The sequence below is a fragment of the Gobio gobio genome, assembly GCF_949357685.1.
Source record: "Gobio gobio genome assembly, chromosome: 21".
In the NCBI taxonomy this organism is placed as follows: Eukaryota; Metazoa; Chordata; class Actinopteri; order Cypriniformes; family Gobionidae; genus Gobio; species Gobio gobio.
Genome location: NC_137117.1, coordinates 27,091,996 through 27,114,145, shown reverse-complemented (window position 1 = coordinate 27,114,145; position 22,150 = coordinate 27,091,996). Strand labels below are relative to the sequence as shown.

The following is a 22,150-nucleotide window of genomic DNA, read 5'->3' as shown; positions in this document are numbered from 1 at the left end:
TGACCTGAACCCCATAGAGAATCTGTGGGATATTGTGAAGAGAAAGTTGAGACGCAAGACCCAACACTCTGGATGAGCTTAAGGCCGCTATGGAAGCATCCTGGGCCTCCATAACACCTCAGCAGTGCCATTGAAGCAGTCATTTCTGCAAAAGGATTCCCGACCAAGTATTGAGTGCATAACTGAACATAATTATTTGAAGGTTGACTTTTTTTGTATTAAAAACACTTTTCTTTTATTGGTCGGATGAAATATGCTAATTTTTTGAGATAGGAATTTTGGGTTTTCATGACCTGTATGCCAAAATCATCAGTATTAAAACAATAAAAGACCTGAAATATTTCAATTGGTCTGCAATGAATCTAAAATATATGAAAGTTTAATTTTTATCATTACATTATGGAAAATAATGAACTTTTATCACAATATGCTAATTTTTTGAGAAGGACAAGCCAAATTTATGACACATAAGCATCTATGTCACATTTCTCTGTCATGTACTGTGCCAGTCATGCTCTAATTAACGGAGCAATAGACGCCACTGTATCATTTTGAGAAATGGGTCAGAAGATTTGTTTGAACTTCTGTCCTCTTCAGTGATGGGGGATATGTATGGCTGGCGTAATTACAGAGACTCAAGGATCTGTCAGAGACGTTAAAGAGAGGTGGTTTGGCTTCGTTCTGCCTGACAACAGGAAGTACACATTTTTTTCTTACACAGGATGTGGTTTCAGACATGCAAGTGTAAGAGGAAGAGGGGAGGGCTGGAAGAGAGTGCACATTAAGTTTTTTTTGGTCTTTTTGAAAAGCTGGAACAGGTGCTTCTAAGATTTATGGTCTGATTTTCAACGTAATACTCTTTTATTTACCGGCGTTTCTATTCATAAGCATCTGAAGATGCTATGAGAGAGGAAAAGATGGAACCCGAAGAGACGGAGGTTGATTCATCACCTTCCTGGTATGACTTTTTTTTTTTTTTTTCATCATTAGTTGCTTAAACTAAACATTTAAGACATTTTGCTGCATGTCTAAATATAATTCTGATCAGATACAGTGCCTTATACATTCACTATCTGTTTACTAACGGCTTCACAGATATTATTAGCATTCTATTTTCTAAGATAGTGTCAGTGTCATAATATAACTTGTTTGGCATTACTTTTTCAGGTCTCCGATAGCTAGAGACAGACTCGTCACATATGCCAACCTGTCAGATTTCGCAGGGGTAAGATTTGTTTCGGTCATAAATCTTATACAACAAATTTTGATGGACAGACCTAGGTCCTTGCTCCTTTGAGGGAGACCAATATGTTATCTGTTGGTTTTCTGAGCAGAAGAAAAGAAAACAAGACCCAAGTAGTGATGCTGAGAATTCAGCCCGAATCTTGGAGGACTGTGTAAGTTGTTGTCTATGATATAAGATACGACAAACGTTTTGAAATTGTCTTTTGGAATACTGGATGTTTGCATGTGATCATTGAGCATCTGTTACAAAACAGCCGCAATATTTCCTGTTAGTCTGCCTGCTCAAAAGTTAAAGCTCCTCCCTACAAGCTTTAACTTAATCATTGATTATTTATGACATTTAATGTGAATTGTTTGAGTGGTCTAATGTGGTGAAAGTGGTCTGCCTGTTTGAGCTCTACACCGGAAACTTGTTAAGACAGACCAGGTGACTCCATAACAATCTATGGTTTACCTGGTCTGTTACACAAGACATCTAGAGAAGAGAGCACCCATAATAGCCATTTTTCATAGAGTTGAAGGAAGGTTACAGTAAAAGAACGAAACAACTTTGTGAGAAACAAAGCTGTGAGTAAAAAGCTGACAGGAAAAAAAAGCTTTACAACTCAGTTTCCTGTCTCAATCTGCTGCATGCGCATGGTTCATTCTCACTTGCTGTTGGCATTTCCATTTCTGTAAAAAAAAAAGAACAACTCTTAAAACACACTGAATGGTTGATAATGATCGGCAGTGGTGTGGCGAACAGGTCAAAGCTGTTAATATAAGGTGGAATGTAACAGCTTGAATTCTGTATTGATCAATTAGAATCTAGTACCAGAACTACGTGTTTTCTTAACTGGGTCTGATCATATTCTGTGGTGGAAAAGGCCCCGTTTTTGTCTGGCTGAGGTTAATTGTAGAGCTAGAACATACTATATGCTAAATACGCTCAAAATTTCACACAGGTATAATTTGGCAAAATTACAGCTTTATTGGAAATGACGCACAATGAATGAAAACATTCTGCGATATCTTGCTTTTCCTTTCTTATCTTCACACATTACACGGTTCATATTTCATACTGAGCTCTTCACTGATGTTGTCATCTCCTTGGTAACAAAATAAACTAGTTTTTGATCAAACTTTATGTACTTTGATAAACAATGAATTGTTGCTGTGGAAATGACATCACAATTTGCCTAAAGGTATTAAGATATTGTTTTAAAGGCAATAAACGTATGATTATTTCGTTTTTTAAATTATTAGAGTTTTTCAAATGGATTTTAAGATTTATGTTTTATTTGAAGACTGGGTATGAGGCTAGGGTTAAACAGTGAAATCAAGCTAAAACAAATTATGAAGGCTGTAAAAAAACATTATAACATCACCTTCATATATCAAAAAGGAGAAGAAAAAAAAGGTTTAATTAAAAGCTGAAGAAATATCCACTCTGTGTGAAAGTGAATGTATGTGTCAGTTCTCTTACTGATTCTGATGTATTTACTGATATTTCGATATTTGGAATAAACTCTATATACTCTATATGTTTACTGCTTTCTTCTCATTGGTTGTGGTTATATGCTCGTGCTGACACTTGTGCTATATTTCACGTCTCTTTCAGGAAGACGATGACTTTCCCATCAGTGACCACATTCAAGATTCTGAGGTACAGAAATTAATATGCATCAAAGTTCCAAGTACATTTCTGATGAACACCGTAATGGTCCATCAACCTTTATAGTTGTCATTTGAGAAAGCTCAAATTTCATAGTCGAACTGTGCCTGTTATCTTTGTCAGGTTCAGTGAATGTCTTGGTGATGCATGCTAGACATTTCATGGTCCACATAAACATGTACATTTTAACCATTTTAAATTGTAACCTTAACCCTCATTCTCTGCTGCTGGCCTCATATTAGGGTCCATGTACCAAAAGAGTCAAACCAGTAGACAAAAGTGCTTCAGTCACTGGTATCATAACACCAGTAAAGACCCCTGCACTGAAACGCTTGGGCCAGTCCATACAGGTGAGTTATGCACACACACACATATATATATTATCAGTGAACTAAACAAAATTTAAAAATGCTCAATTTTTATATATACTTTTAATCTATATTTATATTTTAGTGTACATAAATATATTTGATTTCAGTTTTACACTCTTTCACAAACACACACACAATATTTTTCTTTTTTTATATATACCATGAAAATATTAAAACAATTATATCAAATTTATAAATACAATTATTTATGTACATATTTTTTTATGAAATTAAAAATATTAAAATTCTATATCATTTATAATCAAAATATGATTTTAGTTTTACACATACATATATATATATAACAATATTTTTTTATATTTCTCAGTATTTTCTAGTTCTTTATATATTCCATGAAAATATATAAAAAATTATATCAAATTTATGTAAACAAATTATTTGTATGTATATATTTTTATTAAATTTCATAAATGCACATATACAAAGCACACAGATTAGCTAACTATATATTATTAATCAATATAATATAATACAATATAATAACTATGGCACAGAAATTAGAATACATGTTGTTAATGAATAGTATTTTTCTATTCCTTTAATCTATTCCTCTATTTCCTATATCCTTTCATCTATATTTATATTTTTAGTATACGTAAATATATTTGATTTAAGTTTTACACTCTTTCACAAACACACACACACACACACACACTATTTTTTATGTTTCTCAGTATTTTTTAGTTCTTTTTTTATACATTCCATGAAAATATTAAAACAATTGTATCAATTTTATGTATAAAATGATTTATGTACATATATTTTTTATGAAATTAAAAATATAAAAATTATATATCATTTATAATCAAAATAATATGATTTTAGTTTTACACACGTGTATATATAACAATATTTTTTTATATATATTTCTCAGTATTTTCTAGTTCTTATTTATACATTCCATGAAAATATGTAAAATTATATCAAATTTATGTATAAAAATTATTTTTATATACATATTTTTATTACATAAAAAATATTAAATCCATGTAATTTATAATCAAAATAATATGATTTTAGATGTATACCCGCAGATTTATACATATATGTGTGCGTGTGTGTGTAAATATATAAATATTTGGGTTAAATAAATAAATATTTTTTGCTCAGCGTTCAATCAGTTTCCGGACAGAGGCCCGGCCATTGCCCCCAATGCCAATAAGAACACGTCAGAAGGCCTCTTCATTTCCACGGAGGCGGAGCAGCCAGCTGTGGAGTGATACAGTGGACACTACGAGCCACGAGCTCAGTACCAAAGAGATCAAGCGACAAGAGGTGCTTTAAAGCTGCTTGAATTAATGCCACAAGCCCATAACACAAATAAATGCTTCATACTCTAAATGCATTTTTTGCATGATGTAATTCAAGTCTTAATGAATTCAACTCCTACTTAAAGTTACATTCTCATGCTTGGGCTTTAATTAAAAGATCCAAACAGAAAGTTTTGGCTCATGTACCTTAATACCTTTTTAAAGAGCTTTCAGATGCCCAACTACTGCACTACCTTAGTTGTGAAACAGGAAGTGAGCTGGTATATGAGGCCATGTTCTCTATTTCAGTGTCAGAATTTCCTCTAAAAGACACTAGAGCTCTACCACACACAGTAGCAATGAGCACTACCAAAACTGACTGGTAACTTGTGACAGCACTACAGTAATAAATGTGTGTGTTTGCTGTATCTTCTAGGCCTCGTGAGAACTACCTGTACACTTTTTACCCTTCATTTATGTATCATTTACCTCTTTATGTACTTCACCTGCAGGTAATATATGAGTTAACCCAGGGAGAAAAACAGCTAATTGAGGATTTAAGTCTAGTGAAAAAGGTTTGTCCATTTTTGGCTTGTTTTTGGTTTGTTTTCACTGTCTGTATGGTGTAGGTTTTAATTTCAACTTTCCTCGCAGGTGTACTATGAACCAATGCTGAAATTAGACATCTTGACAGAAAGTGAGCTGGGGCAGATATTTGGAACCCTTGATTCTTTAATCCCCCTTCATGAAGGTAAATGTCAGTGAACTCTTTGTAGGTGTTTCTTTGAATTGTAATGATGTATTCACTACTATTTGCCTGTGCGTTCAGATCTTTTAGCTCGTCTTGAAGGTCTTCGTGGAGCAGAGAAGACTGTGCAAGAGGTCGGCCCAACCATGATGGATTGGGTCAGTCTTACATTAGATAGCCTAGAGCAGTGTTTCCCAACCGGGGTGCCGCCTGTTGAGAGCAGGGGTGCCGTGTAAAAGTCCTTCAAATAATTTATTTTGTTCACATTTTTCAAATAATTCTCTCTTTGTTTACTTTGTTCAATGCATGCGAGTGCTGCCGTATGTTCGAATAGGACCAGTCATTTTCGCCGTCATCACCCGGGTGTAGTAGTGACAGAAGACGCGAATGAGAAGTTGCGCGCGCTGTGAGAAAATTTGTCTCTGTGCACTCATCCGAAAGCGCGCACACGACTCACAGCGCGCAAATACTGAGTTCTCTTTCAAGTCTTGCTCTTGAACGGACAAACTCACACAAAAAGTATGTCAACATGTCCATCTTGATGAGTATTCTAGATGGACTTTATATACAGTCGAGAAAGACGACGCATATCCATGCATTAGGTCTTAAAGGGGCAGTAACCTTTACTGCTGTCTGTTTAATGACAAACAACAAAAGACAAGGACATCACTCCCTGCTCTTGATTGAATAGCTTTTGTAAGTTTTATAGGATTAATCTTTAATTTATACAGTCAAATATGCAATGTTATTTTACATTTGATCAATTTCTCTACCTGAAAACTAATGTTAGACGTACCTGAAAAGCATAGTTTGTTTTATTAGTATCTTTGCTCAATAGTATTTATTTGTGCTGCTGCTTGTATTTAAATGATTTGTTCTTATTATTTTCTTTATTTTTATTTGACAGTAGTCCTTTTTTCCCTGAACATAGCAAATACTGAACCGTACCGAAACCGTGAACCTAAAACCGTGATGCGAACTGTAACGTTATACCCTTAGCGTAACGTATGTGAGGGGGTGCCACAAAATGGAGAAAATTTTCAAAGGTTACGATGACTGAAAAAAGGTTGGGAAACACTGGCCTAGAGATAATAACAAACCATTTTTATAGCCCATTTTTCATTCTTAAAACATTTTGTCTCTTATTATTGACGCAGCTTCAAGTTCACCCACATAACTTCATGAGAACATCTGAGGTGTTATAAACTCTTTGCTCCCCTTTCATAGTTTCCCTGTCTGGAGGCGTACATCACATACTGCTGTAATCAGGTTGGGGCAAAGGCTCTTCTCGATCAAAAGAAGCAGGACCGGCGGGTCGAGCATTTCTTGAGGCTGTGCCAGGAGTCATCCTTCAGCAGAAAGCTGGACCTGTGGAACTTTCTGGACTTGCCCCGCAGCAGACTGGTGAAATATCCTCTGCTGTTAAAGGAGATCCAGAAGAGCACTCCACCTGAACATCCGGACGAGGAAGCGTTGCCACAGGCTGTGAGTTTAGATGCTTCCACAAACAAACTAACATTGAGAAACACTGATTCATTCAGGAACGAAACAAGTTTGTATACATTACAACTTGTTTCGTTCCTCAATGAATCAGTGTTTTGGACAAATGGGTTGAGTGATTGATTGATTGATTGATTGAATGATTCACACTTAAAGGCAGTGGCTCAATTCAGAATAGCATACCAGCATATTCTTACTATTAATGCCATATATGAAAATAAATAGTACGAGTAGTATGCTACTTGAATTTGGGCAGTCACTTGTTTAGTTCACAGTTGTTATTGTATATAAATAATACTTAAATTAAACTAGTTTTGTTTCTAAATTAATCAGTGTTTTTTTATGGTGCAGTAATCGATTTCTGAGAAACACTGCTGATATTTGAAATCGACACCCAAACAAACACACCCCTCCCTTCATTGCTCCGCCCCCAGAATAACAAACGTGCTATATGCAACACAGGCGATGATAGCTGCCGCATCAGACAGCTCGAGCAATTATGGACGAATCAGGTGTGATTCAACAGCAGAATACAACAGCGTATCTTGGTTCTGTGAAACATAGCAAAAACCAAAGTTACTCGCGTATCGAGCAGAAACAAAGCAACCTCGGCCTCCAGGACCTCCCGCACTCTAACGTCCCTCCAGTGCTGGAAAGCTTTTCTAATATTAATGCGGATCCTGGCTCTTGCCTCATTCTTCTTCCAATTATTTTCCTCAGATCTTTTCTGCTTTGGTAGTATTTCAGCCCGCTCTCCTTCTACAAAAGAAAGATTATGGGCCCTATTTTAACGATCTGAGCACAGTCTGAAGCGCATTTAGAACATTTGCTAGTTTAACGACGCCAAAAAAAACGGTCGGCGCGCCAGGCACATGGTCCAAAAGGGTTGTACTGGTCTCTTAATGACTCATGGGTGTGTTTTGGGCATAACGTGCAATAAACCAATCAGAGTCTCATCTCCCATTACCTTTAAAAGCCAGTTGCGCTTACACCATGGCAGATTTGCTATTTACATGGTGGAATTTGCGAGTGGAAAGACTGAACGCTTCCTTCAGAGAGGAATCCTTTTATATTTAACATTTAAAATGTTTATGTGCTGCTGCACATCCCTATGTGTGTAATAAGCAGAGTGTACGCGTGTTGTGTACCCGCCTATAGGTGCATATTACTAATGCACCCTTTAAATAATAACACAAAAAATACTGTCGTTTTCAGTTGCCTCAAAATAGCAACGCGCCAACAATACGTTTGAACACACCTCGTTTTCAGACCAGCACGCCCATGGGTGAACAGATGCATTTGCTATTTAAACAATGTGGCGCTGACGTAAAAATTATAACTGCGTCAGGCTGAAACTAGCAAAAAACACTTGCCTGACGTCGCATTGCGCCGGGTGTATGATAAGGCCCTCACTCTCTATCCTCCCCCATCATGAGAGTATACACCCCCCTATTGCTGATTGACAAGAGTGTTTTTGTGCTCCGTGGATGATCGGTACAATCCACCGAATATAATTTTTTATTCTATTCACACAGCCAGGACTATGTACAAACACAATTTTTTTTCAGCACACACAGAATACACATCTAGTAAATATTCACAACATCGTTTGTGTAGGTATTGATTTAAATTTTTTAACAGCGTTTCTCAGAAATCGCTTACTGCAGCTTTAAACAAATTGGTTGACTGTTTCAAGTATTCAATTACATTTTTTGCAACCAGCTGAAAGAGTTACTAAAAATCAGCTAAACTAAAAAGTCGCTAATGCACTTACTGACAGTCTTTCAGCAATGTGCAAAACGGACAAGCAGAGTTATACAAACAGTAAAAAGTTCTGTTGAAAAGAGTTGATGGACTTTATATTAGTGCTCTTGGAATGCCAATCGGCCAATCAAATTCAAAGACTAGAACTAACTGTTGTATAATGTAATTTATAAATGAAATGATTTAATTATTAATGCATTCTTTGATTTATTACCTCAGATGGAACTAATCCAAAGGATTATAACAGAAGTCAATCTTAAAACTGGGGAGGCTGAGTGTCAGTTTTACAGACGGGGCCTGTGCTACTCAGAAGACAGCCAGAGGGTTCCAGAAATACAGGCCTCTCGTTTTTTGTACTGTCATGGTGAACTGAAGAGTACTAAAGGGCAGGTAAATCATACATTGTAATCTGTTTACAAAAGAACTTTTGAATTAACACAGCAAGTCTAATAATAACTAAACTCAATCCACACTTATATGCTCCTCCTTTCTCCTCTGTAGAAGATGCATGTGTTCCTTTTTGAGCTGGTTTTGGTTTTGACTCGACCAGTGGCACAGGACAGGGAAGGACCGCTCCAGTTCCAGGTGTATCGTCAGCCCCTCCCAGCTGCTCACCTCCATCTGGAGGACCTTCCCGATGGAGAGCCAAGCAGTTCTGGATCCTTTCGTGGGGCCTTTACTGGCAATGATAAAGGTAACAGTTTTTTTTACACGGTTTTACATTTTTTATTAAATTTTTTTACTCCATCAGAATGGTACGAAATTTGGTAAGAAAAAAAGTGAAAACAGAGCATTTGCTTGTCACAATCTACAAATCTCCCACGGTAAAAAAAAAAAAAACAGCATTGAAGGAGTTAAACTCTAACATCAAGAGTGCAAAGGGACACACCCATTCACACACACAGAACTATACACATATGAACTGATGTGACTGGAACAGAGCAAATGTTTGCGAATTTGTGAAATAATATCACAGCCACAATGGAGGATAAAAACAGCAATGAAGGGGTTAAACTCTAAACCATTAATGTTTGTAATCAAATTTGAGAATGAGAATCTGTGAAATAAAATCAACAATTCATCTAAAATGCAGAACACAAAAACAATAATGAAGGGGTGACATTGTAACAGATCCAAAATGCTAAATTGTAACATATCCAGAATGCACAATGTTCAGGTTTGACTGTCACAATGCAAAAACACTCAAAGTCAACATAAACATGTTCCAGCTAAACATTGACAAAAAGGGGTATGATAATGTTTACAAATGCAAAACCTAATAAAAGTAATAAACATGTCTAAAAATGTTATTATAAGCAACTACACAGACCTATATTTATATATAGGCATTTAGTGGTCACACAACATATTACATATAATATTTATTATTGTTCCCACCAGTGTGCACGAACCTGCCTCTATTTATTTGAATTTAAATATATTTGCTCTAACTTAAATTAAAAAAATAATAATGGAAATAAATATTTTTAAATGGAATAAATGGGTCATTATATATATAAATTGTTTAGTAATATGAAATGTCCTCAAAATATTCATTAGGAAAATATAATGGAAGAAAAATACAGTTTGTTCATTTCTTTTTTCAACCATTTATGACCGCAAACCTGACAAGTGTGAGGCCCAAATGAACAAACCAGAGCGTTATAAAATGAAATATTTTTGATTTACTATTGCTTTTATAATGCATGCAATGGCTTAAAAGTGTGTTGAATTGTTTATTTGACCCTTTTATATATCCTTTTTATTGGAGACTTTCTAATTGCTTTTTCATCTCATTCTAATTCCACATTTTCTGCCGTTCCCAGTGAAGAACTGTTTCCGTGTGAGCGCCACAGGCCGCTCCAAGTCTCAATCCCACAGCCTGCAGGCTAATGACTCCTTCAATAAGCAGCAATGGATTTCTTGTCTACGCCAAGCAATGGTCCAGTCACGGGACAGACAGGCTCACACCAGCCACTGCAAAACCTCCGAGCGTTTAAGCCCTGACCCGGCGCTCTATAACAACATCGCTGAACTGAACCTTAACTCTGATGTTGAGATGCCAGACACATAGGCCAGGGCTACCGCTGCTCTCCAGGTCAATAATTCATTGTGACTGCGACAGACGACTTTCACGGGACAAATTAAATCACGCAGTTGCTGTTTCACACCCTGTCTGGAAACTGTGAGATCATGTAGCTATATTTGTTTACTTCATATGTGGATTTTTGTTGGTGCCAGATGGTGTCTAATGGGGGGAATATTTTATATTAGATTTGTGCTTTTGCTTAGCCTGTTCATTTGTTTTACTTTGAGAATTTTGTGTGATATTTGTTGAATTAATAGGACACGTGAACCATATCTCAGTTCCTTTAAATTGTGTTTAAATTGCGTATTATTCCTTCCCATCTGATCTGGTTAATAAACAACAACATTAGTGCAATCTGAATGGTAACTAATCATATGGGCGGCCTGGCTTTTTGTCACTGCACTATGGCAGCATTAGGGCTAATAGTACTGCAAGTCCTTTATTGATATAACCTGAATGTATCCTAAATGCTTATTTTTGCAATTTTTATCTTAATTTAAAGGTACTCTGAGCCATTATAAAAATATATTTGTTCCCATTTTCCTTTCAGTGCATAATGGTTACCGTTTGTTTTCAATAAACTGACAACTTGCATAAATGTGGACCTATTTAGTTTTTAACAAAACAGTTGATATTATTATCTGAATGCATTGTTACAGCATAGACTAGTGCTTGTCACATTTCTTTACTCCACAAAGTATATTTCTCATTGTAGGTTTATAGTTTACGGTCAATTACTGGATAGACACATAACGTTAAGTCCTTTTCTACATTTCACTGTTATTTTTTAATAGTGGGGCATGCTGTCCTACAGTTTGGAATAAGTTGTCATTTTTGAATCTGCTATAAATCTATAAATTATTATAGGCTTTTCGGTGCAATTTAAAGCAGGACGACCCACTAGGTGATCTGTGGCTCTTTACCTGCGAACGACTGAATGTGTTCATTGTGGTTTCACCGTGTTTTCACTTTTATACGGTAGGGGGCACTATTACGCATCTTCTGAAAGAGTACAGAAATGCAGTTTCAAATAACAGGCAAAAAAAAAAGAAGCAATAAAAGCATTGCATATGCGTTTTTTTTTTTATAATTAAGTGTTGCTTTTTTATTTTATAAAACTTACCTACATTCAAGTGTTGATAAAAGAAGAATGCATTTTTTAATGCTCTGTCTCTGTTATTTTAATGTTCCTTGAGGTTTACTTATGTTTAAAAAAACAAAACAAATATATATATATATATATATATATATATATATATATATATATATATATATATATATATATATATATATATATATATATATATATATATATATATATATATATATATATATATATATATATATATATATATATATATATATATATATATATATATATGTGCAAAAACGAAAAGACAAATTTATTAATTTTATATTATTACATTTTATTTTACTCAATTTTTTATAATTTTTTTTGTAAGTGTTCTAAAAAGTATCACATAGCCCGACCTGCAGCTATCCTTGTCAGTGATTATAATGGGTTCTATCTGCTTTTGACTACGCAACGCCTGCATCCAGTTTAGGCAAATTTCAGTTTGTGACTGAATGCCAGTGGGTACTATGATGTAAAACTATTTGTCGATGTCTCGCTCTGGAGACAGGCATTGGCAAATGTATTTGCCCATGTGATGTCACAAGTCCCACTATATCCAAACGAGCCTATTTCAGAGCTTTATCGTCCCCCTATATGTTTTTTTTTCCTCTCGAATATTCAATTTCATGCAGTGTGTAGCCTAATGTTTGTGAGTGTAAACGTTCTGCAAAGTTGTAAAGTCGAAACTGCACAATAAATAAATTTACTGTCTCCCAAAAGAAATATCGAACTGCCTAAATGAGTCGTCTGTAATTCGAATCCCACTGCGTCACTAGATAATACATTTGCATAATGCCCGCCTATGTTGAACATTGTCTGCCCGCAAACAACTTGATACGCCCACAAACATGTCATTTTACTGACCACTGCTTCTCAAATTTCAGAGTTCAAAGCGGATTCGCAAAACACTTGCTCTTGAAAGATGTGTCAGTACCCAGTTTATTTGGACCAACTTGCTCCTCAGAATCACAACCTGTAAGTATGAATAATTTTTGATGTATATATTTTCTACCAGGTGTTCAAAATACATAGTAACCGGCTAACTTAATTTATTACTGTCTTACTGAAATATTTCTGCTTGATATGGTAAAATCGACTCATCATTGCGGTCTTAGGCCCCGTCCACATGAAGCCAGAGCTTTCCCTATCCAAATCCCCCCCCCCCCCCCCCCCCCCCTAGTTTCAAGAAATATCCGCGTACACACGAGAGCACTGAAACCGACTCAAAACGATGTAGTATACATGCCAGGCCAGTATGTGGCGCTGTGATTCTGCCACAGAAATACACAAAAAACTGAGAAGAAGCGTTGCGCTAGAAGGTGTACAGCAACGGTCGGAAGTGAAGCAAAATCTCACAATAAAATAACAAATAAATGTGTTACTTACCAGATGTGTTTTATTAACGGTACAATTTTTTTCCGTATACAGCTAAACGCGTCTCCATGTGGACGGGGCCTTGTAGACCCTTTTCACATTTCGGGGTTTCTCAGATCGGAAGTCGTCATAGTTGGGTTAAATATTATAGCTGTGAATGAGAGAATACATTAAATAATTTTTTTTGTGCGCTTTTGCTCAAATAGCAAAAGAAAAACGCCACAATTGTGATTTCACAACTTTCAAAAAGAGGGAAAAATAGTGAGATTCATAACGGCAATTTTACCATCACTCCCATAGACTCTGTATTAGAAACACCCTCACAGGAGCGGTAACTTGTTTTTTGTAATTTGATGCAAAAGTAATAAAATACAAAGTATTAGTGTTATAAACGTAAATATATTTAAAAACAAAAAACATTGCAGGATTTACGATATTGATGACCGTTAAAACGCATCATCACAGTCTGTGAAAAGGGTCAATCGCTGAGGACTGAGGAAGCTGAAGTTCAGTTATGGTAAATGAGCGTTTAGCTTCCGACAAGCGCTGTAAGCGGTAGACCAATCACAACAGACTGGGCCTACTGGCAAATCAGAGCAGAACAGGCTCACGGACAGGAGGGATTTAGACAGTCTTCACTCAACGAGTTGAAAAATATGGTGTATAAGACCTCCAAAACAAAATTAGGAACCTTTAAAAAAGCATAATAGGGACTATTCAAATAAATGCTTTATAATGAGGAGGACGTTTTAAGCTATTGAACTTAAAATATTTTGTTTTGTATTTGAACTTGGTCAGATAAAATAATTTAATTTATATTAGATTTAATTATAGTTTCTCGGGGAAAATGTAATGATGATGCATTTTTAACCTGCACAATTTGGATTAAAATTACTTGTGTATTTACATTATCCCAAATGTGTCTAAGAATGTTTAAATCCTGAAAAATAAGCAATTTTAACCAGGACACAGACCGTGTCCGTGCGTTGCTTATCAATGACATCATACCCGTGTTACCCTCGATTTCCGGTTTTATTTGGTAGAAACCAAGACACCAAAGACCCTTTAATATATTATGTTTTATTAGACAAGGGAACAACTGTTTGGAGACATAGACAGAAAACTAACTATTGTGCAGTAATACAGCATTTTCTCCATCATACAAGATATTTTAGAAAGTAATTCCATGCCATTTAGCAACACAAGCCATCCAGCAATTATTAATATGATGATATTCTAATATTGATCTAGCTTACTGCAGTGTGCAACAAGTGTCTCATAGCAGCCGCAGAGCGAACGCACATTAACGTTGTAACATCATTTTCAGCACACTCAAATGAATCTAATATGATAAAACAACAGAAGCGGAAGAGGTCGCTGCGGCATAATAAAAGTTCTGCTGCTGTCGAGCCGTGTGTAATGCTCGTCTCTCATTAGCAATCGCTTCATTGGCCTCGTTCAGCTCCCATAGCACTCGGCCTTGCTCTGGTTCATGTAATGTTAATAATCTCATCCATGAACATGCAAGTTGTGTTCAACCAACTCTCTATGTTTCTTGAACAGAACAATCTCCTGGACAACAACCAATCGGCCTTCAAAAACAGCCACTCAACTGAGACTGCCCTGCTCTCGGTTACTGAAGCACTGAGACTGACAAGAGCAGCTTCCAAATCCACAGTACTCATCTTGCTGGATCTGTCTGCTGCTTTTGACACAGTTAACCACCAGATCCTCCTGTCAACTCTCATGAAGATGGGCATCTCAGGAAAGTCTCAAGTCACAACTTCTAGCTACTGGAATTCCACAGGGCTCAGTGCTTGGACCACTTCTCTTCTCCATCTACATGCCATCACTAGGATCTGTCATTCAGAAACCTGGCTTTTCCTATTGCTTCTATGCTGATGACACTCAACTCTACTTCTCATTTCAACCAGATGATCCTACAGTTGGTGTTCGTATTGCTGCCTGCCTGACAGACATTTCTGGCTGGATGAAGGATCATCACCTTCAACTCAACCTTGCAAATACAGAACTGCTTGTGGTCTCAACCAACCCAGCACTTCATCAACATTTCTCCATTCAGCTAGGTTCATCAACCATAACTCCTAGGACAGCCAGGAACCTCAAGAGTTTTTGATTGATGATCAGTTAAACTTCACTGACCACATTACTGCAACAGATTTGCGTTATACAACATTTGGAAGATTAGACCCGTCCTATCAGAGCAGGCCACACAACTCCTTGTCCAAGCTCTTGTTCTCTCCAGACTGGACTACTGTAAGGCTCTTATAGCTGGCCTTCCAGTATGTACTATCAAACCCTTGCAACTGATTCAGAATGCAGCGGCGAGGGTGGTATTCAAAGAACTGAAGAAAGCGCACATCACGCCTCTCTTCATCAGTTTGCACTGGCTGCCAATAGCCGCTCGCATCAAATTCAAGGCACTGGTGCTCACCTACAAAGCAACCACAGGCGCTGCACCAAATACCTAAACTCGCTTGTTCAGACTTACGCACCCTCCAGAAGCTTGCGTTCTGCAAGTGAACGACTCCTTGTGGTGCCATCCCAAAGAGGCACGAAATCACTCTCACGGACCTTTTCCTGGACCGTTCCCACCTGGTGGAAAGACCTGCCTATCTCAATTCGAGCAGCCGAGTCTGTAGCCATGTTCAAAAAACATCTAAAGACACACATTTTTCAGCAGCACCTGACCAATTAAGACTAGCACTTAACTATTCTATTCATTTTTCTGTTTGTTTATTTAAAAAAAAAATTGTATGTGTACTGTACTATGTGCACTTGCATGCTGTTGCCCCTGTTTGTCTGATTGCTTCTATTGCTCTCCATATTTCTAAGTCCCTTTGGATAAAAGTGTCTGCTAAATGATTTAATGTAAATGAACATGATTTCTGCCTAAGTCCTGTCCCGATTCTTATCCACCGGCTGTGAGGTGAAGACTACAACTCCCAAGATTCCACGCTCAATCTCTGCGTCATCAAGCTACGCTTTTGTTTTGAATAGCTACATAGTGTGCCTTTAACAAAATTTGTTTATCACCATTGTGACTCTGATTGAGAATATTCACACATTGACACAAACCTGGTAGGGGGTGGTGTAGGTTGTAACAAAGGCACGCCATGTATTTGACATGAACTCATAAGGTTCTGATATTTTTAGTAAAGAAATGTGGGTACTTTGTATAAAAGTTTGAGCACTCTAACTCAAAAATTCATTGAGTTACAGATGCTGAAGCAAAAAGTGTTACAACCATACCTGGTCTCCCCCTACTCTTTGTAAACATTGAAACTGGCTTGCTTTCCAGTATTTTTCCTTAAGATGTGCTGCAGTTTAATATGGTGGCTGTGAGTTTTGTGTGTAGACACTACACAGTGTCAAAGCTGTCTTAAGCAAAGGAGAAGACCTGGGCTAATTATAGAAGGTCCTACTGAGAGAGAGAGGAAAGATTAGCCATGATTAAAGTGTGTTCACAAACACAGCAACAGGACAGACAGGTGAACAGCGGGTGTAATGAGAGGACAGAAACACTGGCGCTCACTGACCATCAATCAAAAAAATACTGGAGACGATACCGGGTTTCTAAGGGTAAGTACACAAAAATGTTTGTGTGATCATTTTATGTAATTAATGCAAAAACATTTAATGACAAATATACCTTATAGCCAAGCATTGAAACAATGCTGCATTCTCTATATCCAAGTGAATTATCACCTCTCTTGTAAATAGAAAATAGTTTTGTCAATAATTGATTAATCAGTCAGATAGATTATGTAGCAATAGCATGCCTTTTTTGAGTTGTCAAGTTCCTATCACTGCAAAACTGACACGCTGTCAAAACAATGTGACCATATTAAATATTCATGTTCCAGTGCATGCTGGGAGGAGGACTGAATCAAAAGCTAGTGTTTTCAGCATTATTTACTATCTAAGAATGATTTGTTTTATGATGTAGACTCTTTCCACTTCAATTTAACACACAGCACACTGAGACAATCAGTATAGCTGCTTAACATACTTAGTAAACAACGTATTCAAGAGTTTTCATTATTCGTCATTTCATTCACAGGTTCATTGGTGAGGTTGCGTGGCATGAAGACGTGGTAATGCCAAGAGCTGAATCCACTGCAATGGACAACTCGTGTCAGGCCTTGTGCCGCACCTTAGTCTCTCAAAACGGCCGTCAGCCAGAGAACGTGGACATTTCACAGTCTGTACTATACACATCCATCATGGGACTCCTGCTGGTGACGGACAAAGAGGTAAGACAGAGCTGTGCCATTGACACAATCTGTCTTATTAATATGTTTGACATAGGCTTATCCTGTCAACACTTCTATTTTAGAAACCAAAGGCTTAGCTTGTCTGCAAACCAAGTTAATAATTCATATAAAAAAGATTTGTTTTGGCACATATGTATAGGTGTTCACCGCCGTTTCTCCAGTGAGTTAAGTATATCTGGTCTTAACCTCAGTGTCATATGTGATAGTGTCTTCCCTCCCAGTTATAATTGGATCAGAGATCTATAAATGGACACTCAATCACTGCAGGAGGAACGGTTAATGGCAAACCTGTGTGATGTAATTGAGGAAGTCACACTGACAGTTATTTACTGTCACTTTTTTTTATCCTACAGCGAGAGCTGCAACTGGGAAATGGACAAGTTGGACTGCGGAACGTTGGAAATACTGTACGTTCTAATGAACAAATATGATGTAATGCCTATGGTATTGGTATTGGCTTTCATACGTATTCACACAATATCTTTTGTTTTTAGTGTTTCCTCAATGCCATCGTGCAGTGTCTCTCCCACACTCGTAGTCTTCGGGACTACTGTCTGATGAGAGCCTTCATTCAGGACAAGCACTCCAACCAAGAACCTGTGCTTATGAATGGTACTGTGCGTCAATTAAACATTATTTATTGAAATTTTGTTATTTTAGTACATTTTTATATCAATTTAAAGATTTTAAAATCAGACATTCTTTCTTAGGTACTCTCTTTAAATATGTTTTTGTTTATGACTTTCTCATAGAATTCTCTAAGGTTTTGGCTGGCCTGTGGGAATGTGATGGTGGGGAAACCACAGTGAATCCTGGGAAGTTTTATCGCATCTTTAAAGAGTCTGTGCCTTACTTCAGTGGCTATAGGTATATTCAAAACCCCTTACCCTCTCTGAATTTGTCCATATTATCAGCAATTGTTATCTACTGTATATAATATGTTGCAATCAAAAAATCTTCCCATTTCTTTCTCACACAGTCAGCAAGATGCTCAGGAGTTCTTGCGGTTCCTCCTGGACAGGCTACATACAGAAATTAACCGTCGTCCATCTAAACGTCCTGCCGTTATTGAAATTAAGGAACCAACATACACACGATTCAGGTATTTCATGAAGAGACAGATCCTGTGAGGAACGAACTGAGCTGGAGGCATTCAGATCCTCTAAATCACTCATTTTCTCCTGCAGGATTTCAGAGGAGGCCTTTGCAATGTGGCAGAGGCATCTTGACAGGGATGACAGTAAAATTGTTGGTAAGTTGCAGCGCTGTTAAAATAATAATTATGATGATAATTATCATATATATATATAATTGGTTCTTTAATCATTTTAAGCGGCATCTGGAGGGCATTCACATCATGTGCATTGAACAGTAAAATTGACTTAATATTTCAATGTTTTGGTTGCATAAATTATTCACTTTTTACTTCACTAGAACTCTATTCAGTCAAAATACCAAAGTGAAAAAAGGTAAAATACGGAACAATTAGAGAGTCATTTACTACAAGCAGTATTCAATTTAGGCACATCAGTCACATATATTATCATCATCATCATCATCATGTATATTTTTTATTGTTTTTAATGTTTAATGATTCATTGGTTAAAGTCTGGATGAAATTTAAGTATTTTATAGTGTGGTATCTGCTGTTAAAATGCAAATATTGATATGCTGTGCTGTGTTTGCATGTTTGTATCTTTTTTCGTTTCTGTCCATCTTAAACCCTGATCACCTGGTGCACAAATATTTTTCCCTTGCCACAGATTTGTTCTCTGGCCAGCTGCGCAGTTCCTTGCACTGTTCAGTCTGCTCCCATTACTCCAACACCTTTGATGTGTTTTGTGACCTGTCACTCCCCATCCCAAAGGTAACACTCTCAGGCCCTGTCCTCACCTTCTGGTGTTGTGTGGATGATGTGTCATTATTTGTGTGTGTGTGTGTGTGTGTGTTGCAGAAGAGTGATTATGGCCGAACTGTCACTCTGAGAGAGTGTCTAGACCTCTTTTCACAAGAAGAAAAACTTGATAAAGAAAACTCACCGGTAAGCGAAAAGCATGGCCAGTTTGCTTGCATGTATTAAGCTAAATGCTGATACCTCTGATAAATGCTGATAAATGGGCTTTTATGCTGATACCTGTGGATTTGTATGTGTCTTAGATGTGCGAGCGGTGTAACCGTCGCACTGAGAGCACGAAAAGACTGACCATCCAAAGGTTTCCTAGAATCCTGGTAATACGTATCCTTTTCAGTTAGTCAATGCTGAGTTAAAGGGACAGTTCACATAAAAATGAAAATTCTCTTGTCATTTACTCACCCGCATACCGTCCACGATGTATATGACTTTCTTTCTTCAGATAAACACAAAAATCTCTGTGAGTACATATATGGTAATCCATACAACCCCAGTGGATGAATCAATGTCTTCTGAAGCGAAACAATAGTGTACTAATATTTTTTTTTATCTTTTATAACTATAAAAAGCTTAGAAGTGGCAGTACTCTACTTCTCGTGCACAACATCCCTCATGATTTTTACAGTAGACCGGAAGCAATGATTTATAGTTAAAAAAGTAAAAAATATTCTTGTTTTTCTTACACACACCTTTTGTTTCACTTTAGAAGACATTGATTCATTCACTGGGGTCGTATGGATTACCATGTGTGTGGTTTTTCAAGCGTCAACCGAGCAACACCCATTCAATGGCATAATATGGACTTACAGAGATGGATTATTTCCCTAAAAATCTGTTTTATCGAAGGAAAGAAAGACATATACATCAGGGATGGCATGAGCTTGAGTTAATGATGAGAGAATTTTTATTTTTGGGTGAACTATCCCTTTACAAAAGGTACGTGCTTATCGACATTGACTTAACCTGCCATCTCAGACTTGAATCGATTTACCATGTCAAGGTACTCAATCTCTAAAAGCACAGTGTCCATTTCCTTCCCCCTGACCGGGCTGGATTTGGGGCCATTTGGACCTGTTGACTGTGGTGAGAACAAGAATGAGTATAATGTACAAACTTTATACATGATAAAGTATGAATATTGTTATGTTTAGTGGTGTATGCAATATGGCTGAACGTTTGCTTGCAGGTCCAGTGCTGTATGATCTGTATGCAGTGTGCAATCATTCGGGCACAGTAAATATGGGTCACTACACAGCCGCATGCCGAGAGGAGGAGGGCTGGTGCTACTATAATGACTCATGGTGGGTGCAGTTTTTGCTCTGACCTTTTCTACACAATAAAACAATGGGATTTAAAGGGCAACTCACAGAGAAATCCTCTCACAATATACAAGAATAGTAATTTGTTCCTATTAGAGATAATATAGAAAAAAATATTTCTTTGTTTGGTGACATTAGGATTTTTTTTTTAAATCGTAATAAAGGATTAATAGTTAATTTGATTAATAGAGCAGAAGACAATGTTTAAACATAAATGCTCTGCTCCTTTCACAGTGTTGATGCAATATCAGAGGAGAAACTTCAGTCCAATCAGGCATATGTTCTCTTCTATGAGCTCAAAAGCTGCAATATCACCAGAAAATGAGGACATTTAATGTATGTTGTTATGAGAGACTTCAATGATTATTTGGCAAACTTCCACCGGAAAAACAGTTGCACTGATACGTGTTGAAAGCTAATGAGCAAGTCTGGTCATTTTACTATTTTTGTTAAATTACATTATTAAAGCCATGTTATTGAGGTATTTTGTACTACTGTAAATAATATTTGTATTAACTTAAAAATCTGTAGATGTGTAAGGACTTGTTTGCAAAATTGTTTTTGTTTTCATTTTCTAGCATGTTCTTATTCTGCAATTAAAATCTGCAATTAAAATCAGAATTTTGTTGTAATGTTGTTTAATTAAGAATGTTAAAGCAAATAGTGGTGGATTATACACAATCTTTGTCTGACTGTGTGAGCACATGACTTTACTTTATGTCTGGCTTTGCATTATGAAGACTTCCATCAAAGCTCTTATGCTTCTGTCATGGAATGAAATGTAAAATACTGTGCCATAAATGAATGTTGAATATATATATATATATATATATATATATATATATATATATATATATATATATATATATATATATATATATATATATATATATATATATATATATATATATATATATATATATATATATATATAATATAATGAATTCACTGTACATGTGTAAAAACCTTTAATGTTTGTTTTAGTTTAAATGTAGAAGAATTAGTATAGGGCGTTTACATTAAATTAATATTTAATACATTTATCTCCCAACATGTTGGGTTTTCTTGTGGGGACTTTCCATAGACATAGGGATTTTTATACTGTACAAACTTCTACCCTAACCCTACCCATCACAGGAAACTTTCTGCATTTGTACATTTTCAAAAAACATAATTTTGTATGATTTATATACTGTTTTCCTCATGGGGGCCACACACAAAAAAAGTCCCCACAAGATAAAAAATTACTGCAACTACACAGCGTTTACCAGTGTTTACACGTTATCAGTGTTAAAAACAGTATTTTTGGCTTATAATATTTTTGTGGAAAATTATTAAAAAAAACATAAATACTTTTATTTATCAGGGACTTAAATTGGTCAAAATAATTAAAAAATTCTAATTAATGCTCCTCTTTTGAACTTTCTATTAATTAAAAAAAACTATCATGATTTCCACAAAATATTAAGT

At 36.4% G+C, this 22,150-nt stretch overlaps 2 protein-coding genes across 4 annotated transcripts; both read left to right on the top strand.

The window, feature by feature from the left end:
• Positions 1-715: 715 nt before the first annotated feature.
• On the top strand, positions 716-11,681 carry arhgef3l (Rho guanine nucleotide exchange factor (GEF) 3, like). Of its 2 annotated transcripts, XM_079802345.1 has the most exons (13): positions 716-958; positions 1,168-1,225; positions 1,335-1,397; positions 2,846-2,890; positions 3,142-3,249; positions 4,402-4,566; positions 5,054-5,116; positions 5,196-5,292; positions 5,371-5,447; positions 6,517-6,774; positions 8,773-8,943; positions 9,055-9,247; positions 10,380-11,681. In XM_079802345.1, exons 1-13 carry the CDS (start codon positions 903-905, stop codon positions 10,625-10,627), a joined length of 1,602 nt encoding a protein of 533 aa, XP_079658471.1. In that variant the 5' UTR covers positions 716-902; the 3' UTR covers positions 10,628-11,681. The 2 variants fall into 2 exon arrangements, with proteins under 2 accessions (XP_079658471.1, XP_079658472.1); XM_079802346.1 differs by lacking the exon at positions 1,335-1,397.
• A 4,942-nt stretch (positions 11,682-16,623) lies between these two features.
• usp21 (ubiquitin specific peptidase 21) lies at positions 16,624-21,309 on the top strand. Of its 2 annotated transcripts, none has more exons than XM_079803730.1 (13): positions 16,624-16,754; positions 17,236-17,428; positions 17,803-17,856; positions 17,944-18,061; positions 18,202-18,316; positions 18,429-18,551; positions 18,637-18,701; positions 19,213-19,316; positions 19,404-19,490; positions 19,607-19,685; positions 20,337-20,444; positions 20,548-20,662; positions 20,915-21,309. In XM_079803730.1, exons 2-13 carry the CDS (start codon positions 17,273-17,275, stop codon positions 21,003-21,005), a joined length of 1,215 nt encoding a protein of 404 aa, XP_079659856.1. In that variant the 5' UTR covers positions 16,624-16,754; positions 17,236-17,272; the 3' UTR covers positions 21,006-21,309. The 2 variants fall into 2 exon arrangements, 1 of the variants encoding a protein (XP_079659856.1); XR_013815507.1 differs by having other exon boundaries at positions 16,628-16,754; positions 20,337-20,467; positions 20,915-21,299.
• Positions 21,310-22,150: the final 841 nt, after the last annotated feature.

Excerpts from the sequence above, each read along its gene's own strand:
- arhgef3l (XM_079802345.1), top strand. The coding sequence starts at position 903 with ATGAGAGAGGAAAAGATGGAACCCGAAGAGACGGAGGTTGATTCATCA. Across the intron at positions 1,398-2,845 it reads CCCGAATCTTGGAGGACTGT|GAAGACGATGACTTTCCCAT; the intron begins GTAAGTTGTTGT and ends CGTCTCTTTCAG. Across the intron at positions 6,775-8,772 it reads AGGAAGCGTTGCCACAGGCT|ATGGAACTAATCCAAAGGAT; the intron begins GTGAGTTTAGAT and ends TTATTACCTCAG.
- usp21 (XM_079803730.1), top strand. The coding sequence starts at position 17,273 with ATGCCAAGAGCTGAATCCACTGCAATGGACAACTCGTGTCAGGCCTTG. Across the intron at positions 18,062-18,201 it reads AGAACCTGTGCTTATGAATG|AATTCTCTAAGGTTTTGGCT; the intron begins GTACTGTGCGTC and ends ACTTTCTCATAG. Across the intron at positions 18,702-19,212 it reads GGATGACAGTAAAATTGTTG|ATTTGTTCTCTGGCCAGCTG; the intron begins GTAAGTTGCAGC and ends CCCTTGCCACAG.